The sequence below is a fragment of the Epinephelus lanceolatus genome, chromosome 11, assembly GCF_041903045.1.
Source record: "Epinephelus lanceolatus isolate andai-2023 chromosome 11, ASM4190304v1, whole genome shotgun sequence".
NCBI lineage: Eukaryota > Metazoa > Chordata > Actinopteri > Perciformes > Serranidae > Epinephelus > Epinephelus lanceolatus.
Genome location: NC_135744.1, coordinates 32,200,955 through 32,225,834, shown reverse-complemented (window position 1 = coordinate 32,225,834; position 24,880 = coordinate 32,200,955). Strand labels below are relative to the sequence as shown.

General features: G+C 40.9%; 1 protein-coding gene across 1 annotated transcript; it reads right to left on the bottom strand.

The window, feature by feature from the left end:
• Window positions 1-58: 58 nt before the first annotated feature.
• On the bottom strand, window positions 59-23,385 carry unc119a2 (unc-119 lipid binding chaperone a2). Its single transcript, XM_033640069.2, has 5 exons — window positions 23,007-23,385; window positions 4,579-4,692; window positions 4,204-4,303; window positions 3,887-4,059; window positions 59-2,026 (listed from the first exon to the last, which is right to left on the bottom strand). Exons 1-5 carry the CDS (start codon window positions 23,263-23,265, stop codon window positions 1,914-1,916), a joined length of 759 nt encoding a protein of 252 aa, XP_033495960.1. The 5' UTR covers window positions 23,266-23,385; the 3' UTR covers window positions 59-1,913.
• Window positions 23,386-24,880: the final 1,495 nt, after the last annotated feature.

The following is a 24,880-nucleotide window of genomic DNA, read 5'->3' as shown; positions in this document are numbered from 1 at the left end:
GTACAGTCTATGGCTGACACCCACGATATTAACAGTCAACACACTGTGATATTTCAAAATGTCCCATAAATCTTTATTGATTTAACTTTTGTTCAGTCACATCGACATTTCAAAAACTTTACATCAGTTCAAAATAATTTGTTCACGAGTCACAATCAGTTATAAATAAATCTGTTCTACATATCTGTGGTTCTTTTTTTATTTAAAACTAAACATTCAAGTCAATCGGTTTTATCTCTGATTAACAATCAGAGTCCAATTGGAGCCCCGTCCTAAGCACATTTGCTACTTTATTCCCTGTCACTAACAAGGCCCAAAAAAAACAGTCCACCAGATTTTAATCACATTGAGCCAATGACAATCCGAATAATTTTCCACCCTTTTTTTGCACTGATTTGATCACACAACAGGTGCATTTGAGTAATTTCTTTTAAACTGACTGCACATTTTCACAGATGACCAGAGTTTACTGCAATTTAAGCAGAATCACTAAACTGACTTTTAAGTGCATCAAATCAAACAGTATGTGCAGATTTGCAGAAAAAAATGAGAACTACTGTATTTGAGTCAGCGAGAAGTGTGCATATTACGATTTAGAGGCATACCGAGTCAGTTCAGTTACTGATTCTCTGTATGATGAATCCCCTCAAATAAAAAGAGATCAACACACTCAGGTCCTAACTCACTGGAATGTGTCTGAAAACAATGAGACAGAAATGTACGAGGCAGAAATGAGATAATCAAAAGGACATAAGAGTCATGACGAGCACTGACACAGAAACAGATAGCACACAGAACAAAAAAATATACAAGATTTAAGGGTGATTTCTGCTACATTACCCCAAATCTTTCTGCTTTTTGCAACACAATTCTGACTGTAAAAATATCCGCATTTACAAATGCAAGTTTTCCCTTTCTCTCTTAATAGGAGTTTCCAAACAGCAAAACTCAGACACACAACTTAACAACCTTTGTATCACCTAAACAAAACAATATGAGGCTGCAAGTCCAACTAGTACCCAAATGACAAAGTACGGTTATGGTCATATCAGATCAGCTCATCTTTACAATTTGACTGATGGTGGGCTCTGTAAAGATGTTGTGCTTCGAGCAAATACAATAAAGACATACGCCCTAGGGTTAACACAGGTCACACGACTCCAGAAATAAATAAGGAATAACAGGAGAAGGAAACAGAAAACAGGTCTGATGAACTAACCACAGCTCAACGTGTAGAAAATGTGCTAATGTGTTTTGGAAATCTATTTGACCTTTGCAAACCAGATGACCACATTATTGACATTTAAGTTAATTTATTTTTACCAGACCAGTCATCATGCCTGAAAAACTGACATACTTATGGACACACAGTCACACAAAGTACACACACACACACACACACACACACACACACACACACTGAATCTGAGAAATCATTTCCCCAAAAACTGTTATTCAAGTCCTAAAAACACACGTTTTTAGATACAATATTTGTTCCTAACCCTAACATGTACAGGAATGAAAAAAATAATTTCTATCAAGAGTTTCCTCTTCATGACGTGGCTAGAGAGCGAAAAACCATCTCATATTTCCTAAAAAGTTGTTTACCTGCTGGTTTATCATGTTACAAAAACGCTTTGTTACAATGACGCCACACTGAGCTGCGAACTGTGTGTGCGTTTGCGTGCGTTTGCCAAACTTACACGTGCTCACACACACACAGACACACACACACAGATTGAAACTGACACATCTGTATGGGCGTTCTCTGGATGGCGTAGAGATAGAGAAGGAGAGAAATGAAAAGAGAGAGGGACGACTGGATTGACACGATGTTAATTCCACCAGCGCACTCTGATCCTCCCTCTGGTCAGTCCGTACATCCACCTGTCTCTCGTGTCAGCGCGTCCTCTCTATGTCCCGCCGTTGTATGAGTAGTCCGCCTTGTTGTGCATGACCAGCTTATTGTCCACAAAGTAGAAGCTGTCGGACTGCGTCTCGTACGGGTGCAGGACCATCTCTCTGACTGGGAGCAGACACAAAAACATCACTGCTGTTAGAGGACTGGTTCCCAACCTAGGAGTAGTGACCCTCCCAAGGGATCTCAAGATAAATCTGAGGGGGTGAGAACATGATTTAATGCATTTACAAACTTGCAAATATTTCGAATCAGAACTATTCATACAGGCAGCAATGTATATTTGCAACAGCTTGCAACACTTTGCGACAAATACCTGGATCCTATTGACCCAGAGCAGCGTCTGGCAGTCTGTCTGAGGTAAGTTGTTGCACAGCCTGAGCTATTGTAGGCTATTTTATTAAGTTTCCTTTCAGTGAAATGCTCTAAGTGAATTTGAGTTCCCTCTGGTAAATGGTAATGCAGTGAATATGTCTTGGGCTTTTATTGTGAAAGGTAAGAAGTGAAAGAATGGCTCTGGCAGGCTACATGCAGTCTTTGTTAGGGTTGAAAGGAGTAATAAAGTTTGCCATCTTGGTTTGGACTGTGGAGCCTCCATATTGTATAGGTGTGACGTGATTGGTTGATGCCTTTACTCGCGTTGTAAAAGCTAAAAAAAATTGACCTAGTTCTGGAAAAAAAAAACACTGATTATCCTTAGACAATAAATCCTACTGACTCTGGTGATCTAGCACCAGCATGAGGTTGACATCTGTGGTACTGAGTGAAATTTCTCAACAATTTTAGGATGCACTGCAATGAAATCTGGCACGGATACTCATCTAATCACTTTCTTTATCTTGCAGTGTTTCATATTGCGCCAACATCAGGTCAAAGTTTCCCTTTGTCCAGCACTCTGAGTTAAGATAAAATACCTGCAAAACGAATGACTTTTCTTTTCGCTTCAGCTTTACTTTGTTTTTAGTGCTTTTTAGGAAATGTTTGCAGGCTAACACGCTTAAGTGTGTCACAACCCCTCCTTTGTGACTCCTGCCTGTGACACCTGCCGCTGCATGTGAGGCGAATTTTATTTCAGCCTTTTGTTTGAGTTAGGTGTGCTTAGTGCACTTAAGTTTTGTCTGATTGCTCGTTCCCTTCCCCTCTCTCTCTGCCATCAAGCCATCTCCTCTATTTTACAAGTGTTCTGCACGAGCAGCTAGTCACTGCTCGACTGTTGAGCTATAAGCCCTGTTTCCACCTAACACTTTCGGTATAGTACCTTTGGAACCTTTTCAGACATGGTACCCAGACCCTAGCGTACACACACACACACTTGACGTACAACTTTTCACAGTGGAAACGGAAAAAATGCGTACCAAACTGAAGTGTACCGTACTGCTCGATGGAAACACAATGTGTGCAATGCTCCCAGCTCCTTCAACACAGTAGTTCAACTTGCCTGTCTCTGTCAGTTTGTTTGCCTACCTGCTTGCTGAAAGGTCTTACACTTGCTCTCCTTATGTCCCGGACTACCTGCCTGCTTACATGCCTCGCCAGTTTGCCAAGCCCGCCAGCCAGCTCGCAATCCTGGATACCATCTGCCAAGCCATTCCCCTCAGAGACCTTACCTCTGCCAAGATCCCTGCCAACCTCCATCTTACCTTTCCAGGATATCCTCCATATAAAAGACTTGTTTTTCACCTACTTGCCTGTCCAGCCTCTGCATTTGGGCTCTGACTCAGATTCATGGCAATCTGCTTATCATCACCATGTTAGCATGCCTGAGTTCAGCGCCACAGAGCTGCTAGCATGGCTATAGCCTCTAAGTACTGCTCCTTGTGAAATATTGGACACTTACACCACTTTAGGACTCTAAAAACCTTTCAAACAAAACAATCTGAGGAAATAAATAATTCAATCAACAGAAAACATCTATCTTGATATTCAAGAATCCTACCAAATCAGTTACAAAGCAAAAAATAGACTTACTGATTTCTTCAGAGAGAGGTGGGAATTCATAGATGTGTTCACAGGTGTTCTTGCTGCTGGGCATGCAGAAGCCGAACTCAAAGTCAAAACTCTTCAGCAACTTCTCTCTGAAATAATGTCTCTCGATCATCCTGAAGTTTTCAATTGGCATTTCTCCAACTGTGAACTCAACGCTGGAGGGTCAAAGACATAGAGACAGACATACAGACAGACAGACAGACAGAAAAGGTGAGTGAGGCAGAGAAATCACAGACAGAGAGAAGAAACAGAGAGACACACATCTTTGTAAATAAAGTTTCACACATGTTCTCACTTACGTGGCTCCAACTTGCCGCAGTCGGAGAAAAGCAGGGGTAAACTGGTAACGGACAAATCGGCCTGCGTTAGGGTCAATGTCCCTCTTCTCCCCTGATTTGTCTAAGGTGAGGATCAGTTTGTGTGGAACATAAACAGAATAAAATGAAATAAATAATTTTTAGAGATTTCTTGGCTTGTCTGTGGTTGACTGAAAACAAACATGGTACAACAAACACAATATTAAACAACCCAGAAGACTGAAATAAGTGCCGGGTTACTGAAAAAATCTGCATTTGTTTGGCCTACATGTATGAAGCTGCTTTATAATGTTTGTTTACTCCATGTATTCTCAAGGTAAATAAAAGTGAAGTAAAAGAAATTGCTCATTGACTCGCCTGTGGATGGAGGTTTGGTGATTTCAAACAGCACTGTGGACGTCTCCATGTCTCTGATCTTGAACCTGGTGAAGTCAATGTTGTAAATGTTCTCGTCCGGGCTGCACAGATAATCTGACAGAGACAGAGAGAGAGACAGAGGAGAGAGAATTACAGTTTAGACACAAATACAACGCACGCACTTTTTTGTAATAACATACAAAGCACATTCATTTCCTAGGCAATGTTTAAGTGAGAAGCAGTAAGGCTGACCTCAATAGCTGAGAGACAGTCGGCATCGAAAGCAGAGATATTTCTTTACTTATTCTTTGACCAGATGTTTCCTGATCTCAGTTAGCAAACTTGAGGTTATATTTTATCTTTGGCAAAGTTGGTTATTGTACCACTGATGCACTGAGCAGTTTGCATATTTTGTTGAATGCAAAAATATTTAAAACATGTTTATATTTCTAAGGTATCGCCAATCAGATAACTTCACTGTCTTGTTTGAATTTAAACCCTTTAAATACTTAATATTGAGTTTTAAACACCACTGAAATCATAGCTTTGAAATAGTTAACTCTGAAAACCATGTATCTAAATTTATTTGTACTGAGTTCGCTATATAATATAAAAAAAAGATTTAAGATATACTTTGGGGTATTTTAGCCTTTAATTGATAGGACAGTCAAGTGTGAAAGAGGGAGAGAGAGGGAGTGACATGCAGCAAAGGGCCACAGGCTGGAGTCGAACCCGTGCCGCTGCGGCAACAGCCTTATACATGGGGTGCCTGCTCTATCCACTAAGCCACCAACACCCCCAATACATGGTTTTTTCAGTGTTCATTAATTCAGATCAAAAAATTCAAGGTGCAGAATATCAAAAAGATAAATTCAGGTTGCTCAAATTTGACTGGTCAAATTCAGATCCAAAAATTTTAACCCCCAAAAAATTCCAAGAGCAAAATCTGGGCTACACAGGTTAGGGCAGACATTTGAGCTTTCATACAATTAAAAAAATTAAAAAAACAATTTCTTGAAATTACAAATCAAGAAATGTCATATTGCAATTTCAAACAGGTGAATTCAGAGCAAATAAAAATAAGATAAATGGTTTTCAAAGCAAAATATTTCAATGCCAAGAATTCAGTGGTCTTAAAATTTCAGTGGCTGGCAAAATTGAAATACTTAAGTCTTGCATTTGCTCCCATATATTTGCCAGCTTTTCAATATGTTTACTGTCTTTATTAATAAACATATTGAGCAGAGCTATTAGATCACTGAAATTACGACTGAAATAAAATATTGGTTAAAATGTTGGTTTGACATAAAGAAAAGCAAAACTAATCCGCTGCAAACAAAGAGAATTAATTCTCCAAACAAACACTAGTTGCACCGCAGTGAGAAAGTTGTCATCTCAAGAGCTGCTTTGCATTCAATCCTCTGCATGAACAAACTGAAATAAGAAAATAAATCGTCTTAAGGTGGCTGAAACATACACTCAAACATTCACATAATTACAACTAAAACAGCCCTGCAGCAATGAACAACACATTCAAATAATCTTATTACTTCAGTCGTTTCTTCGTTTTTAAATCACTTCACCTTTTGACAGCTGACTCATGTATTAAAAAGCTCTCTGTGACCATTTGATGTGAATTTTTGACATGAATCTTAATGTAAGACTGTGTTCAAGGAGCCATTTCCTCACAAATACTGTTGGACAACACAGGCACGCACACATGCACACACACACAAGCGCCCAGTAAAAACGAGAAGCGAGTTATTTTTATTCCTCTAATCCTTCCTGCCCTCACCAGGCAGTGTCAATGCTTATTAGGGTTCCCCAGCAGAACACACACTTCCTGCTTCCTGCCTGATCCGATGATACCGCAGGCCAGCAGGTGTAACTGCAACATTTCTCCATCATCATCTCCACTGAGGCCTGCTCCCTTTCTCGCCTCACACCAACAGCCACAAAGCTCACATGGAGAAATTACAGATACATTTGGAATGACGGTCAGTAAATGTGTGTGATTAGATGATGACACACAGTGCGTCCACTGAATCTGCTGACAGTAAGATGGCCACATCTGTCTGCTAAAAAACTAGTGGAGACGTCTATCAGGATAATTTAATCGCTGATGACGACAGCTCCGACTGGCCAATCAACCCACCAGCTGTCTGTATGACACATTGACAGTTTCCCACCAAAACACATGACAACATGACATTTCCAGATGCTGCCATCAGCTCCCAACTGTAAATCTAATGCAGTTTTTGCTAGATTGATTGAGTCAGTATCTAACTTTTAAATACATTTGTAAAAACAATGAAGTTTCACTTGAGGCAGTGACTAAAATGGTCATCAACAACCTTTTGTTTCACTAAAATAAGACGTTGACGAGCTAAAAACAGGTGTTTGATGATTAAAAACTGTGATGAAATGTATGTTTTGTTCTCGTTGAGGTGCCTAAATGTAAGTGGTGGGCTATCGGACAGTCAAACTGCGTATTTTGCCCACTTGTACGTGAGGGATGTGTGCAGATTCCCAGAATCCCAAACCAGCAGCGAGTTAATGAAAGCAACATAATGGCTTCAATGCAAAAAAGGGGTTGGTCGGAACAAAAATAATTGATCTATGGACATACATACGTAGACATAGAGACGCCCTGTGGCTACAAATTAGGTGAAAAGAATACGACCAACCTGAAGAGACACTTGAAGGAGCACCACCCTGCTATTAATGCCACGGTGAGTTAGCTGTAATGTTAAATGATGAGTCTGAATGTTATGTTGCTTCCATCCATCCATTTTCATCTGCTTTTCCAAGGCCGGGTCACGGGGGCAGCAGGCCAAGCAAAGCAGCGTCCCTCTCACCAGCAATGCTTTCCAGCTCCTCCTGAGGGAACCTGAGACGTTCCCAGGCCAGGTGAGATACGTAATCCCTCCAGCGTGTTCTGGGTCTGCCCAAGAGCCTCCCACCAGTGGGACGTGCCCAGAATACCTCTAATGGGAGGCACCCAGGAGCCATCCTGCTCAGATGCCTGAACCACCTCAACTGACCCCTTTCGCCGCAAAGGAGCAGCGGCTCTACTCTGAGCTCCCTCTGGAAGTTTGAGCTCCTTACCCTATCTCTAAGGCTGAGCCCAGCCACCCTACAGAGCTCATTTCGGCCGCTTGACTTGAAAATAACTGCTGATTCATTAAATAATAACTGTGGCTATTCATAGCACCGGCATCATTAAGTCATCACATGATGTACTTGTAAACCATCGCTGACATCAGTGAGATCTCAGTCATCATCACTAGACATCACACAAACAATTACATTACAAACTACATAAAATGACGGCTCCAATGTGAATAAAAAGAATGATAAAATCACACAATTACATATTTATAAATACATCCTAATCAAACAGACTTTGTCTTTGTGGTTATTTTGTGTCTCTTTGCAGTTTTTAGCATCTCTTTGTGGTCATTTTTTGTCACTTTACGTACTTGTTAATTTGAGTGACATTTTGCAGGTGACCGGGGAGGCTCCTGACAATTAAGGCCACTGGGCCTGTGCCTGGACGACCCATCCAGTAATCTATCCATGAGAGTGAAGCATACAGCTTATTAATTAAACACTGGTATCAGATTGGTACTTGGCTATTTATATCGACTGATACCCAAAGTCTAGGTATTGGTATCAAGACTGAAAAAGTCAGACGGTGCATCCCTAACCCCAAGTCACAGCACACTGTCGACTGCGTTTACTGTACGAGGTGAGTGTTCCTGACAGGGCTGATCTGATTCTTCGTGACGCTCTGATGCCTTTGCTCTTCTGTCAGTCTGAATGCTGAGGTCGGCTCTTCTGAACACATCAGCTCTGCGTACAGCACTGAACACACTGCTGCACAACACCTGAAGATTCTCACAGCCTCCACACACACACACATGAAACCAACACCCTCAGCAGCCACATCTTTTTAATTAATAACATACATCATCTATGGCTGCATGGAATGGGAGCACTGATAACAGTTCTGCATTAGTGTGTGTGTACGTGTGCACGTGTATAAAAGACTGTGACACAGCTGGTGGTGTCCTTGTCCCTTCTCTAACCGAGTGCTAATAGTTGCCTTTGAGCCTCCTAATGAAGTCCCATGAGGACATTGAGTTTGAATGAGAGTTCGTCGTCCATTTGTGTGTGCTCTCACTGCGTCTCAAAAAACCTGAGGTGTTTGTAATAAGCTACAAGCAGTCTGTTACCTCAGGTCACACACACAAACCCACACACACACAAACACACGCACAGAAGGAGTGTAACTTGCTGCTAGAGGCTAATGAAGCCACAAACATACTCCAGTTTATTACTGTCAGCTCTCCTTCTGGGCTGTGATAGTAAACACCTCCAGACAGGCTTTGTGTGTGTCTCTGTCTGTCTGTGTGTGTGTGTGTGTCTCTGTCTGTGTGTGTGTTTAGAGGGCCGATACAAACAAAAGACAACCCTTGAGAATTCGAAGTGTGCAGTGAGGTGTCTGGCCATCAAAGTCAAAGCTGAATGATGCAGCAGACTGTAAACAGTCAAAGCTGAATGATGCAGCACACTGTAAACAGTCAAAGCTGAGCTGTGAGTGTTACAGTGACTCTGCAGTGGTCAGACGCTGCTGGAAACAGGAAGCTCGTCTGCAAACCACTTCTCCAAACTTTAACATCAGCAGGTCTCAACTATAAATCCTGCAACGACTTTAGACTTCATGTCCTCATCATTGGACAAATGTATTCACCGGCAGACACCTTTCACTTATAGTAACATCTCATACAGTATGTGCATGTCACCTCTGACGGGTGTAGTAAAATCTATTCTGTAAGTAAGGAGTAAAATTTCTTCAGTGTTTCACAGATGTGCCCTTGGAAAGAACCAAAAATCCTGCACACAGTTGGGTAAAATTAATAATTTTGAAATCTTTTACAGTCAAGTTTATGATCAGACACACCTGTCTTCTCCCAGGTCTGCAAAAACTTTGTAGTGGCTTTATTGTGGAGCAGTTACAGGAAAAGCAAAAGCATTATCACCCATGTTGCAGATCACCACGTTTCTCTATAATGTGTCTACAAAACAAGACATGGCTTTTTTTGGTGTAGTTTTGCAGCATGGAATCAGATCATGACTGCTCGTGGCATGAAGGGGAAAAAACTGATTGCTGATTTGCTTCTTTATTTAAACAACACAGGTTAGTTTGGTTACATTGTACACTGATACATCAGTTGCTCTTCTATATTATTTCTTACGAAGAAGCTGCTCAAGAGTTTGCTGCGACAGTTGGGTTGATATCCAGTTTTATCAGTCCATTCCGCGACTTTGGTAATCCTAGGACAGCCCTAACCAATCCCATTGCTCTTGTCTAAACCTTACCAATCCAACCAACAAAGGCAACAAGTACTAGCCAATCATAAGGAGTGTAGGGCGGGACATTCCTTTCATATCCCCTGATCTACAAATTTGTATCCGGTCTAGTGTACAAGCTTAAACTAGTTTGATTTTATGCAAGCTTGCTGAGTGTCATTATGACAAATTCCGCCAAATTAAAAACTAGCCTATATCCGCAACCTGTGCCTATGGTGTCAGGGCACTAAATCCAACTTGTATTGCATTGGTATAAGTAATATGACAACGTGATTAACATAATATCATGTTTATAAACAGACTAAGGAGCCACTTGTGTCTGACAGGTTGTGCGCAATATGCTGCTGAGCCGAGCGTGGCAACATGAAGGAGACAAAATTTCAGTTGAGGTGGGAGGAGTTGAGAGGCACAAGTTGTGTTTGTTTACTAGAGCGTTCATGCGTTTTTTGGTGTGATGAGAGGAGACATGGTAGAGATAGTCTCTTAAGAAAACTAAAACCAATACGACAATACAACCAATATGACAACATTTTGGATTTGAAGCTGATGAAAGAGGCAGTTTCTATGTATTTCTATTTATTTGTTCCTATTTATTCCTGTCCCCTGTCTTGTAAGCTCCGCAATGGACAAGGAACGGCTGATTCATGAAGTTGAAATGAGTAATTATCTACACAATTCCTTCTTATTTAAATACAAAAACGTAAATACTGTGGCAGCTGTGGGTGCTCAATGTTTCTGGTGAGCTACATGTAAATGACCATCACTCATAACATACTTGCTGTTGGCTGTATTATATGTCACTTCCAGGATATATAAGAATATAAAGCGTGTTTTTTCTGTTTTACAAAGTAATATTACTAATGTACGAAGATAGCAAGTGGGCTACTCATGCATCTTTCAATTGGTTACAACTCAAGTCTGATTTCAAGTGCTCAGCTAACATTTACGTGGTTTGTTTACACCAAGTAACAGAAGTGCATATATAATAGGTTCAATGTGGACAGAGAGCTCCAATGCACGATAGGCAGACGTCAGGAGCGGCTGCTGAGTCAAGTGTGACACATGGTAAAATTCAGTATATTGATCCGGCGTTTGGCTTAATATGAAATTGGTTTGAACATTTTCACAGCCCTATTTGCTGCTGTAATAACTCTGTTACCACCAGTAACCTGATCAACCTGCCCTGAGATCTTAAGGATTACAATTTTAGAAAGTATATTAATGACAAAGCAATGACGCCTCAACGCTTTTTTTTATCCTTTCTGTCTGCTCACCACAGACATGACAGAAATCACCAATTTACTGGCTAAACCGACCACACAAGGTCCACAGTTCAACACATACTGCACCACATGACCTAGATTCAGTCAAAATAAACAGCTCTGAGCTCGTTTTAGCAGTTCACCCAGATAACGCTGGGACGCGACACATCTTAGGAACCTTGTAGTATGAGGTTTTAAGACCACTGGCTCATGAAACCATATTAAAGGCTTATAAATGCAACACGCATGCCGGCGACAATTACAGCTGACATTGATAATGGGATCTAGTTCAGTCTGTCCCACTTGAGCTGCAGGTGGGTGGGTCCATCCTCACTGCAAGTCTCCACAGTTACAAGTTGCCACCTCCCTGCAAGTAGGATACACATTTACCTTAACCTGACTGTATGAAAATGTGATGCATTGATTTTAAAGCAAGTCATGGAAGTTTTATTTATATTGTGGGTTTTTAAAATGAAAGTAAAGACAACTTTCAGTCAATTTAAATCCTCCTGCAACCCTACGTCTTCATGTGAGGACACTGCATGTTGGGATTGCACCTTATACTTCATTATACACTAATCCATGTAAAAATAAGATGGCCTAACCTCTATGCCTGAGTGCAGCCTAACCGAGCTGCTAACATGTCTGTAGACTCTCAGTCTAGCTGTGAATGAAACGTGTCCACATATAAAGCAGAACTGGTAGCCTAATATAACAAGTTAATTGGTATCAGCATATGCTAAAGCTAAAAACTCATGAACAGGTGGCAATTTGTGACAAGTTTGAGCACTTAAGAGAGTTTGGCGAATGCTACAAGCAAGTAAGATTTAATGTAAGAATGTGACAACGCTCTGGCATGAGGCCCGTTGTGCGATTGTGTTTCAGTTCTCACTCTCAGGTTTGTTTCAGCTGTAGGTTCATTTTGCCAGCGTTGCATGGCGTGGCATGAACAACTCCATTTATCCCACATGAGCTATAAGCTTCCCCTTCAGCTCAGTGAATTCTTCTCTAGCATATACAACCCAGCCTAATGTATACTGCTGGTCCTCTGTCCTGTTGGCATGGAAACCACACATTTTGTCTCCTGCCCCCTTGCTCACCTCACAGTGGCAGTCGGTGCTGTAAGTACCAGGTCAGGTACAAGAGCTTCACATGTGGACAAACACACACACACACACACTCACACACACACACGTAGTTCTCAGTGCAACGTGACAACTAGGATGCTCCTGTAAATACACTGTATGAAACACAGGGTCAAGACAAGAAAGCAGAAGACCAGTGTATGTGCACTGTTAGAAAATATATTCACCCTTACGTTTAATATAAACAAGCTGTTGTAAAAATTCTCAGGGAAAAACAACAAAAAATATGCATCCATCTAGTCAGTATTTCAAATGTTTCAAAATGATAAAGTATTATAAGCATAACAGTGTATAAACTAAACACAGGAGGCTGTTTGAGACATCCACACGCATATTTTACTGTGCAATTTTTAGATTGATCAAAAACAGGCAAATAGAGTTACCAACATATCACTGTGCTGATATTTTTTTGGCTGATCTCGACTTAGACTGAACGGGTTTTAGCAGGACATTATGTTTTGTTGGCTGCATTTTTATGTATATTTGATTCCATCTAACTATGTTTTATAATTTTTTAATATTCAAGTGAAACATATTTCTGTTGTAGTCAATTTTATTTAAGTTTTTACTGTTAAAAAAAGGATTTCGTAAGTGTTTACACTGACACAACTTCTACAAAAACAAAACAAAACAAAACAAGAAAATTGAGCATTGGCTGAGCTCTGCCCAATACGAAAAACGCAGCCTCCACCTGCTGATACCTGAAGGGCATTACAGTATAACAGAATGATAAAAATATGACATGAATACAGCGCAACTTTGGTCTGTGTCGGTACCAGTTCAGCGGAAGGCGGAGGGCAATTAGGCCCAACACAGCTCACATGGACTAATCCAGTTTAGTTCATTGTATGAAGGCAAATCCAGCAAGTCACTGGAGGGAGGAGGCAGCGTTAAAGCAGCAAGAGGAAAGGAGACTGGGATGAAACTGGGGTTGCTACATTGCTTCTTAAATGAAACTCCCTACATGGTGGTTTCCTGAGCATGAAATATGCCAAATTAGAGGAAGCAGTTCACCCAGAGGAAGCTGTTCTAAAATACCATGTCATCATTTTATTTTTTTAAAATATGCATTGTCAGTCACTATGAATTTTGAAACTGAACAAAAAGAGAACTGTAATGCAGAAATCATCTAGCTGTTTAAATGGCAAATGTTAACATGCTATCACACTGAATTAAGATGGTGAACATCTAATGCTAAACGTTAGCATGTTAGCATGATGTTGATTGGATTGAGCTCAAACCACCGCTGTGCCTGAGTTCAGCCTCACAGAGCTGCCAGCATGACTGTATACTCTCAGGGTCTTTGGACACCAAATCCATATTTTTTGTCTGAAATTGTTGCATGTTTAAAAATAAATAAGACCTCATGTTGTGTCAATCGTGTCTACACACAAACTCAGTAACTTTCATCACCATTAGTTTTCAACAGGTTTGATTTTCTGCATTGTTTGATCAAAAAGCAGTGAGGAACTCCGATAGCTTACTTTCAACAGACCAGATAATAATATTTAGGCGGAAGATGATGACAAGAAAGAGGATTTAATAGAGGCTGAGGACCGCAAACAGACAGGAGACACAGAGGGAGGACAGCTCGGGCCCTTCAAGTAGCTGCAGTGCCAAATGGAAAACATGGCCAGAAGTGGTGACAGCCAGGGAGGTACCTCCAGTGGAGAGAAGGAAGGGAGTAAATGTGTCTTTTCATTTTGCCTATATCGCAAATTTTCGTAATTAATAGAACAATAAGTCATCGACCTAGTGGTTTCTGCGGGCAACGATTTTTATCAAATGAGGGATTCAAAAAACAAATACAAAAAAATACAGGCTGGGTGTGCAAATGCCTTCAGTCTTGCTTTTACAAAAATCATGCATTTTTTAGCAAGGCTGTGCTCAAAGATCATTAGTCTCAAGTCAACACCCGATGCCTTGGCAAAAACAACTGAGAGGGGATTTTTATTCATGTTTAAAATGCACACTCATGACTTGAAAGTACAGCTGGGAGACAAATTACGCAAATATCATGATATTTTTGGGCTATATTGTGATACATATCTCAGTATTTTGAAATCTCCTCTAAAGCATGACATAAATGCTCAATTGAACACTTTGATGCGTACAATCACACCAGCATGATGATTCTAGTAGTCGCTCAACACATCTGCACTGAACCCTTCTTGTTTATATTCATCAGTGGTTTTGGAAACATATTGGTTTTGGTTTCTCTGGCTGCACTTTATTTGGTGTGGGTGGAGATGTGGACATGCAGACTTTCAGGCATTCTTCATTTTGTAGTGGGTGGCATTGCAAATTGTGAACACAGTCCTATCTGACACCCCAGTGCCCCTACTGCAATCCTCCCTCCTTCAAAACAGTTTTAAACATTTAAATTCAGTATTTCATCAATAGTCAATGTCAATCCGTTGCTTTCCATCTTGCATTAGTCCAGAGTTGTAACTAAACCTGGACTGAGAGACCAGATAACACTTTTATTAAAATTATGTGCGCCTATGGAGTGCCAACACGCCCATATATTGTATGCACAGGTTTCATTGCATATGAACGCATGTTTATGCACGATGACGTTAGCTTTTTCAGGCTGCAGTTTTCTAAACACCCTTGCCTTCTGACATTTATCAGATCTAATAAACAGTTATTTTACTTCCACTTTTGTCACAGACCACAGACGTGGAGGAGACTGACAAGCCAGCAAGATAATCCGACCACAAGACGAACTGCCGAGCAAGCACATCAACTTAATGTTGCTGACTACACTTTGATAAGTTTAAAAGATGCATGGTCGCTCAGCGTGCAAATAAGTGTACTAAATTACTGGATTTTTGTGTACATTTAGATATTCAGTTTATAGGAAAGTGTTTTCAGTAACAGAACTTGTTTTTTTTGTTTGTTTATTTGCTCAAATTCAGCTGAAAATGAAACACTTGACATTTAACAATTTCCTCTCCTAAGCACAATAAACTGTGATAAAGTTTGATTGCATGCAGGTGTACAGGAGCAACACATCTCCTCCCTGTCTTACTGACCTGAATTTGCTTGCCGGTGACCTCAGCGTCATGGCAACAGTGCTGTGGTGAAAATGGTGATGGTTTTAAAATAAGGGACAGTGGAAAGAAGACCAGTGGGAGGATGAGAGAGGGTCTCTGAAAATCTCTGAGTTGTAGACAATATGTGTTGGGCCTTCCCTAATTATATGACCCATCAGTGTCATCTTATAATGATGCTGATAAGCAAATGAAGTTGACCTGGTTTCATCACCTGCTACCTCATTTAACTTCACAGTACGGAGCATTTAACTGCATCAGATGTGCACCAGCACGCTGATAAAAGAGTACAAGCTGACAGGACTGCTGGCCTAAGTGGGTTATTTGAGCTCTGGGCCTCGTAGGTTGTGAAACTGAATTTATTTCCACAGATCATCACTTGGTTATTTTTCTTTCACACCAAGGGCCTCGCAGGTCCACAGGCCGGTTCACGCACAGTCGAGTTTGTGAAAGTGCTTCTGTCGCTCAGCTGACACAAAGTCTCGCCACTGTGAATCCTTTTAAAGATACTCAGGAAATGTAATTTAAGGCTGTGAAACTACATCAGTGATGTTTATAAGTATGACTGACAGCGAGAGTGTTCTTTTGTTGCTTGGTGATTGTTCTTAGACTTCTCAGAGACTGAATGTAGCTCAACACCGACTACATTTCTAAAAAATAATGCAATGGTCAAACCCCTGTTAAAACCTAGGGTGCGTTCGTAAATTAAATGTGATGCTCTATACTAAAATAACAGGCTGTTGTTTGAGCTCTATTTCTATTTCTGAGACATTCACCCTGCTTCGTCTCCTCAGACACAGTGTCCAAAGTACACTCTGATACTCCGAGAGTGTGGTGTTCTGAGCAACCGAACAGTGCACTACAGCGCTCCGAATTTACAAATGGTCCAGTTTGTGCCAGGGTGCGCTCTGGCACTCGGGATGAGCACTTCCAAATGCAGCCACATACTGTGGCTACAGAATATATTTACTTCTGATTGGCTTGCAGGTGTTAAAATATTGGGACTAAATAAGACTGCTGCAAATCTGATGCTTCTACCCTGTAGGCTCCTAGTAACCATAGCAACAAAGACGATGCTTTACACTCTATAAGTTAAACTTGTTGAAACTAACTGGAAATTAAATAAAAGTACTCAGATAACCAGAACATGTTTAAAAACCTGATTGATTTTCCTGTACATTAGAATTGGCTGAGGTACAAGTATGGTGATGCACCACAAAGTGTCCAAGATATAGAAGATAATACATCAGTCAATCAGTATTTTCCTATATCAAGACAATTCATCAATTAAATCTGAGGAGGGCTGCTGAAGAATCTGTCAATTGCTGTTTCAATGCATTCTTAAGTCTTGTCTGAGCAACAATTTAAAACCCCCAAATACTAAATTTACTATAATGAAAGACACTAACAAGCAGGATAACCCCCACAAAGCTGGAGCCAGAGAATATTTGACATTTTTGCTTTAAAAATCAATTCTAATGAGCGATTAATCGGCTAATCGTTGCAGCTCTACATCTGATGTTATGCTTTTCTCTAACATCAGCACTTCAATCAGAGTAAATATCAGCCTCAAAGACTCAGTTGCATTAATCAACAGCAGCTTGATTACTGAAGTTGTTTATCAAGTAAAACTGCCAAACATTTGCTGGTTCCATTTTTTTAAATGTGAGATTTTCTCTGTCTGTTTTATATTGTGTAATTGAATATATATATTCAAGACATAATTAGCATTTTTGAAAACAGTACAGTGAGTTTTGGGAAACAGTGATAGGCATTTTTCACAGTTTCTGACATTTTATAAACAAAATTAGGACTGCAACTAGTGCTGAGTTCCAGACAACTCGGAACTCAGTACATGGAAAGCCACTTCAAGTTGGAGTTCATACTTGTAAATTCAGGACAAATTTATACCTGGACTTCATGAAGAAGCAGTTGTTTGACATCGCACAACAATAGCAGCACCCATGGACGCGCAAAATGTAAATGGTAAACCACCAGCTAAAAGGCAACATAAGTATATAACCTACTATCATATAGTAAAACTTGTTCTGCTTGTATATTGATGCTGAGAATATGTTGTATATATTAGGTAGCTGGTCACGATCGTTCACATATGCAAGAAGGCCGCACGACTGAGAGTTCAGTTTTGGATACACTTGCCAAAGAAACACGAGCTTGTTACAGTCAGTTTACGACTGGCATCATGCATCTGGAACACTTAGAGGTGAAGCTGGAAATCCTGACCTTGACTGGAACATAGCATAACAATAATTCTGCAGACAATCTTCAAAGTTTTGCCTTTTATTGATAGGACAGATGAAAGAGAAATGTCAGTGGATGACATGCAGTGTGGGGTCGCAGGCTGGAATTTAACTGCGGCTCTGGCGGAGGACTCAGCCCACATGGGGCACACGCTTAACCAGGTGAGCCAGAGGTCTTCCCTTGCAGATAATATTTTAAAATACATGTATCGTTTAGTCTATGAGACACTGCATAGCTAAAGGTTATGTCTTAAATGGTTTTGTTTTGACCAAAAATCTATAATCCAAGGTCATTTAAATTCAATGATATATGATTTTAAAATAGCATCAAACTCTCTCATTTAAGAAGCTGGAATGATGAAACTTTTGGCTTTTTTTCACAGTTTTTGCTTGCTAAATAATAAATCAGTTATCAAAATAATTAGTCAACTGATCGATGAATCAATTTATCATTTCAGCTCTAAACAAAACAATTTAATTTTATCTGAAAAAATAATCACACTGAAAATAACTCAGTAACTAACTAAAAGAAACAAGCGTCTGCAGGGGAGCCTTTCTTACAGCTCCGAGGTTCGTGATGGGTTCACTGACTCGACAGATTAAGATTCAGTTAAGAACATAAGTTTGGATCAGATCAGTCAACTGAGCAGAGAGCCTGTTCTGTCTATGCAAATCTTAATCAATCTCAGCTGCCTGCTTTGATTACCAGACGGATGGAGCAGAAAATGATTAGTGACAACTATATTTAAAAGTCACTTTTCTGAGGATTTGTCTGACAGAAAGTGAAGCTCCAGGCAGCTTCAAGCAGCAGAGAGTTTGACTCAGGACTGTTGTCAAGTCTGGCTGAGCTGTGCTGAGTTTTGCCATTTGTATCTCGAGAGTCAATTTCAGCCACTTGAGAATGTGCAGCAGCAGGAAAAAAACAGACGCGTCACAAAACAACAGAAGGGCTTCGGTGGCTTCTTCAGGTTGTTTCCTGCTTTGATTGAACGCTACAAACAATGTCAAGCAAGTGCAAGTGTGTACATATGTCTGTTTCCGTCTACGTAATCCAATAAGTGACAGCACGCTGTTAAACAGGGGCGCAGAGGAGAAGAAAGAAAGGGAGGAAAGTAGAGGAGGAAGTGTGTGGGAGAGCAGAGACGCACGCTCCGCTGGCTGTAACCACGGGGAGATGCTTCACGTTGCCGTAGTGATTCAAGCGTGTATCCACGTTGCTGTGGTGATTCACATATGCCTTCTCTTGCCTCCAGCGATGATGCTGCGATATAGGCAAGTGAGAGTTTCCAAGACCATAACAGGGTCCAGCGTGGGAGACAGAAAAAATACGATGTTGCCGTCACTCGTTTGCTGTGCAGCTGGACAACAATCCCCTGCATAGACTCACTCATGAGGACTGCAAGCAACAGATGTAGAGATAAAAACACAAAGATAGACACGTGTGTTAAATGTCACAAAATACAGCTGCAGCTAAAGGTAGGGCTGCACAGTTAATCGAAATATTATTGAAATCATAATATGGCCAAAATCGCAGGAGCTGCCATTTGCGGATAGAGGTAAAATTTACATTTCTGTATTTGCCACCACAGTTAGAAGCCCCTCTGTGTTGTAAAAACACAGGTTTTTTTATGTGAAACTGCTTTATTCAGTGTTTCTACCAGTTTAATTCACCAGATCAGTTTGTTTTGGAGAGGAGGAGTCCTCAGCGGATAATTCGGCTCCCAGTAAAAACCTCCAGAACAATGAACACTGAATGAATCTTAATCGGGAGTGTACGCTTGGCAAATAGAAGAAGTGTCAGCTGGTTGCAGCCTGCAATCCTCAACATTAGATGCCATTAAATCTCACACACCGCTCCTTTAAAGAAACTACCAACTTTACAGGGACCATCAGCAAAAGAAGGAAAACACAAGCTGAGCCAAAGGATGTCCCCGGAGCTCTTCCTCTAGTAATCTGTGATTATGTTGGACTGGATGAGGGAAGTCTCTTAACTCATCACCATATAAACTTCCTGTATTACCTACATGAAAAAGTAATAAAAACAAGGCAACGAGAAATAATATGATGAAAAAATATGAGTTTAGTGAAGGTATGTTTGCTGCAGGAACAGTTTCAAGAGAGTTAAAAGATCATCAGTACATGTGGAAGTAAATAAGAATGTGTGCTGCTGAGTTTAAACACCCACACTGTTATAAAAAGCAGGAAATCCGACAGTGTTTGCATGTTATCACACTCAGTATGTATCGTAACGGCTAATGTAACCGTGTTGTGTAAGTAAGGTATTACACTGGCCTTTAAATAGTCCAATGCCCTGCTGGCCACCTGTTAGCTAACTACTGGTTTAAGACCTGAGTTGGAGATGGGTGTAGGTGTTGCTGTGTACAGAGGAGATACTTGGCTGCTATCGCTCCCTGTGTTTCTCTATAAGAGGCTTGTTTGAGATTTAGAGGTGTGACATGATTAAAAATTGCATTAATAAGTAATCAGCAGCTTTTTTTATTGGAACACGATGAATATGTAATAAAAATGAGCTATTTGAAGCTTTTTCAACACTAAGTGTGGCAATAAAAATGTCTCAAATGGCAGAAAAGGCCCTTAACCATGAAAATACATGTTAAATTGGTTTGTTCATCAGTGAATAAGCAGCTCCACTTGTGTTTAAGGCTTGTACACATGGAGCCTAAACACTACGTTAGTTTGTGATTACGATTTCACAGAACAAAATACATGATTGGCTATTGCAATATGACACAATGTTACAGATTAAACTACCTAACAACACTATATAATGCACTTAAATTAGCTCCTGCTCGACGAATTGCAACAATAAAATACTACTTAAACATTAATTTGTCAGTAACAATAATGGAATAATATAATATATAACAATCACAGGGGTTGTTTATCTGCATAACAAATACTTTACACTTTACACTTTACATATGTTTGCTGATAATACTTCTGTACTTTTACCTTTCATTTTAACTGAATTGAATTAATTTTGAATGCAAAATATTTGTACTTGTAATGGAGTATTTTGACATTGCAGCATTACCACTTGTACTTAAATTACAGGGGAGAACGGGTTGATTGTAACATTGATTAGACCTGGCTCCCTAGGGAGGCGCTGTTAATAAATGTTGGTGCTGAAAGTTGGGGTAAGAGGTCACATATAGAGTTTTTGCAGGTCCCTGAACGCAGCATAGGCAGAACTCTTCTGTTTTTTCCTCAGCAGTAGTTTGAAGAGTTTTGAGTTGCAGGATAATTAATCACTCAGTCCGATCAGAGCTGATCACTCTGATAGATAAGAGGAGCAGCTGTTTGTGAGTGGCAGCAAATTTTTAGACCCAGCATAATGAATGATAAGGTTTCGCTCTTACTGTACCCGTTGTTCTGCTGCTCCGTGTGCGCTCAGAGTACTCTCTGCGTTACAAGATGGTGACTGAACAGTATCGATAGCACACATACTGAGCAGTCCAGCTCCAAATATAGAAAATTATATTGTGGTGGCAGATGTTTTAATCATTAAACCCTGTTGTCATTAAACGTATGAAAGGAGAGCTACAGTTTAGATTGTTTTTTTCTTAGCTATGCTACAACATGTGATTGTTAGTTTATAGTCACATTCTCTTTAGGACTGGTTGTCACATGTTTTGTTCTTTGTTTTGCTATTTAAGGATGAAAAATGCACTTACAAGGATGATTTTCCCTGCTTATGTTCTCTTGACGCAGCTGGTTAGGTCGATGCATCTCAACAGAAAGTTTACATTAAATTTAACTCTTAAAATTCATTTATAAGATTGCTTCCATGTTTTTTATTTCGACATAGGGACCCCCAGCCTTACTTTGTGTTACAACCAATCCCACATGGGATGGTAGTTAAAAGTGCACAAAACATATTGACAGTCCGTATCTTTTAAACAGGAGAGTAAGGTCACTCCATTTCTACCTGACACTTTATGCTTCCACTTTTAGGCTTCCATGGACCGAAATCATCATGATGTCACACTAACAATAACAATCACTTCTGGATAGACAAGTGGCAGTTGAATACAGTTGTGAAGATACATAAAATCCGCAAACCAGTTGATTACTGTTGTCATTTTAAGCTCTAACTGTGATGTTTAAAGATATACAGTTAAATAACTTGGTCCAACGTATCTGATATTTCTGCTGTGCTCATTTTATGTACTTTGTTGCTTTGCTAGCATCTTTGATAAACAAGGTCTACCAGCATGGAAGCTGTGATGTGCTGCTGTCGGCGGGGCTGCAACATATTGATTCTTTTTTTGGTGAGCCTTTTGTGGCTAAAAACTAACTCATTGGGGCAGCTCTTGCTCGGCGATATTCCATTTCATGTACGTGACATGATGCTTTTCTACCCAAATAAGCAATGTGATTTGGTCTATCAAGGATATAGTTTTTGAGGGATTCAAATCAAAGAAAAAAGGGGGACACCCAACCCTGTGCTCCCCTACTTTACACTTAAGTTAAAAGCTCTGATACAACAGCACTCTTACTCTCCTGATGGTGTGTACAACATTCCTGATAAGATTATTGTAAATCCAAAGCTACCTGACTGCAGAATTAAACTGCAAATTCTAGCTCAATTTAAGAACAGGTCCACTTATAGAGAAGAGGTATTCATCTGTCATCTAGATATCTGTTAAAAACATACACAAACAAAAATGTGATATTACAAACACAAACAAACATGACACCTGGGTGTTTTAATTCTATGCTCAGCTGAAAACTTCAGCACTGAACTAAATGTGAACTCATGCAAAGGAAACATGCAAGCTGCTTTGGAGGATGACCCCTCTGTCATCCCGGCATCACACTCTGCACCTTTCTAGTCTAATAAAATCATCCTGAAGTGTCAGCATGGTGTCACTTAAAAGGATAAAATGCAAGCCATGCATGTTCAGCAGTTAACTGTCATCTGCATTGGCACTGGGACTCCTTCACCGCTCTGTCTTCCCAGCTTGGTTGCACTTATTCAAACTGCACACATGATGTTTTAAAGCTCCTCTTCAAGCATCACTCACCTCCATGATTGAGCACTAAACTTAACCTCTACACTCAGCACTGCCAGGCTGACAGGTCACCAGAGGAGGTTTAATGCACATCTGCAGACAGGTTAATATTTACCAGAGAGGGGGGCTCCCGTGATGCATTACCATGTGTTTCAATAGGGCCTATGTGGATTACATAAATAAGGGGACACAGTAATGACGTGATACATGACTCATACAGGAGCTGTAACACTTCAACACCTTTGTCCTTCTTTGTGTCACTCAGCAACTGACACAGCAGCAGTGAACTTACTCTCTGTGATCTTCTGCAAACCCAGAACATCCTCCGGAGTGATCACCGCGCTGCCGAGCAGGTCCTCCTCCGTGGTCACCGGGACCCCCACGTCGGTCGAGTTGCAGCCTTTCTTCACTTTCATCGCCGCCGTTTGCTTCGGGCTGCCGTTACTGCTGCTGTTCGTGCCTGCGGTGTCTCTGCCCGGATTATTACCGGCAGGCTTCTTAGCGGTTGACGGGTCCTGGCTGTTGCCTCTGCTGGTACAAGAATAGCTCATTCTCCGCTCCTCCTCCCCCTCTCCTAACCCAGGGCTTCCAAGATACAAAACAGTTGCCTCCCTCTCCCCCTCCCTCCCTCACCGAAAGATGCACAGTTGCTGTCTGTTATCCGGTGCTTAATTCAAATCCGCTTCGTCTTTATGAGCCTGTAGTCTGTCTCCGCAGACGGGTTGCATGTAAGCGACCGCGGCTCCCGTTGGCTGAGCGCAATATGCGGACAGCGGGCTGATTCCTGCTGCTTTTCTGCGCAGCTGCTCTCTGAGACGCTTTTTCTGTTGTGTCAAGTGAAGCTAGAAGTCTGTGGTAAATAATCTGCTGGGTTTGAAACTGAAAAAGAGGCGGCAGATGGCCGTTGCTGTCAAGGAGGGGAGGGGGGCGTCTGAGCGGCTGACTCAAAGCGGCTGGTGCGTCTGCGCGCAATCTGCGCGATAACCGACAATTGCGCGCAATAATCCAGATGAAAAAAACGCTGATAAATTCACAACACCCGGGATATTTGCAGCATGCTTGTTCTATTCCCTTTGAGGGAAGATATCTAAGTTAAACATATCCATTAGTCCTACATTTAAACCAACAAAGACTTTGTCAGTCACTGTGATCTTGAAACAGGCATCTCAATTAGAGGACAGAAAACTGCAGCACACTGACTGATCTGCAGTCTGTCTTCAAATGGACAATCAATCAGTCAAAACGGACGAAGTAGCCTAGGCAAACATATAGTCAACTTACAGGAGTAAAACTGTCATTGGATAATTACTTGAATGGAATTTCAAATCTATTGGATGAAGGATTCATGGGCGGGCGTTGCCAGTGTCAAAGTGCCACAGCTCCTGCACTATAATCACATTATGAACTAAAGAACACAACCACTTTGGCTCTCTGCAAAGCAGTGAGTTGCAAATGTCGCCACCTCTACTAGAGGCTCACACATTTTTCTGGTCCATTTGAATGCCACACCATAACTTGGAGTACTTTGACAATGTTATTATTGGTACGTTTATTTAAAGGAGCTGTGTGTAAGAGTAAGGGCATCTAGTGGTGAGAATTGGGGATTGCAACGAGCTGAAACTTTTCTGGGTAAGAATTCCGTTAGGCCCGGGCCACACTGTATGCATGAGCAGTGTGTGATGCATTGTTCACACATTCAGTGTTGTTGCTGCTGCAGAGCTGCCTGCTGCTGTATCTATTGTATTTCCATGATTAAAGGTGGTGCTCCACTCATTCATGGAGCCATGCAAGCCACTGCATTATCAGCAACATGGTCACAGCAATATTTCACAATAAAAAGGCTCATGTTAACAAATAAAGGGATTCTGTCCACAGAAACATTGTAAGAGCGCTTGTATTTTGAAATCAAAACAGGAGCAGTTGAGTAAAACAAAGGTGTACACTTTCATGCACATGTCTGTGAGTGATCTAGACACTGAAACTGTAGTGAAAGGTGGTATAATGTCAATAAGATTATCAAAGGACCATTTCCACTATCTATTTTTGCTGAGAACCAAGGATCATGTGAAACAAATCAGTAGGCCTCCAAATCTTTAGATGTGCCACAGCTGAGCAGTGCAGCTGCACCGCGTCTGAGCAGCACTGCTCACGCAGACAGTGTGGCTG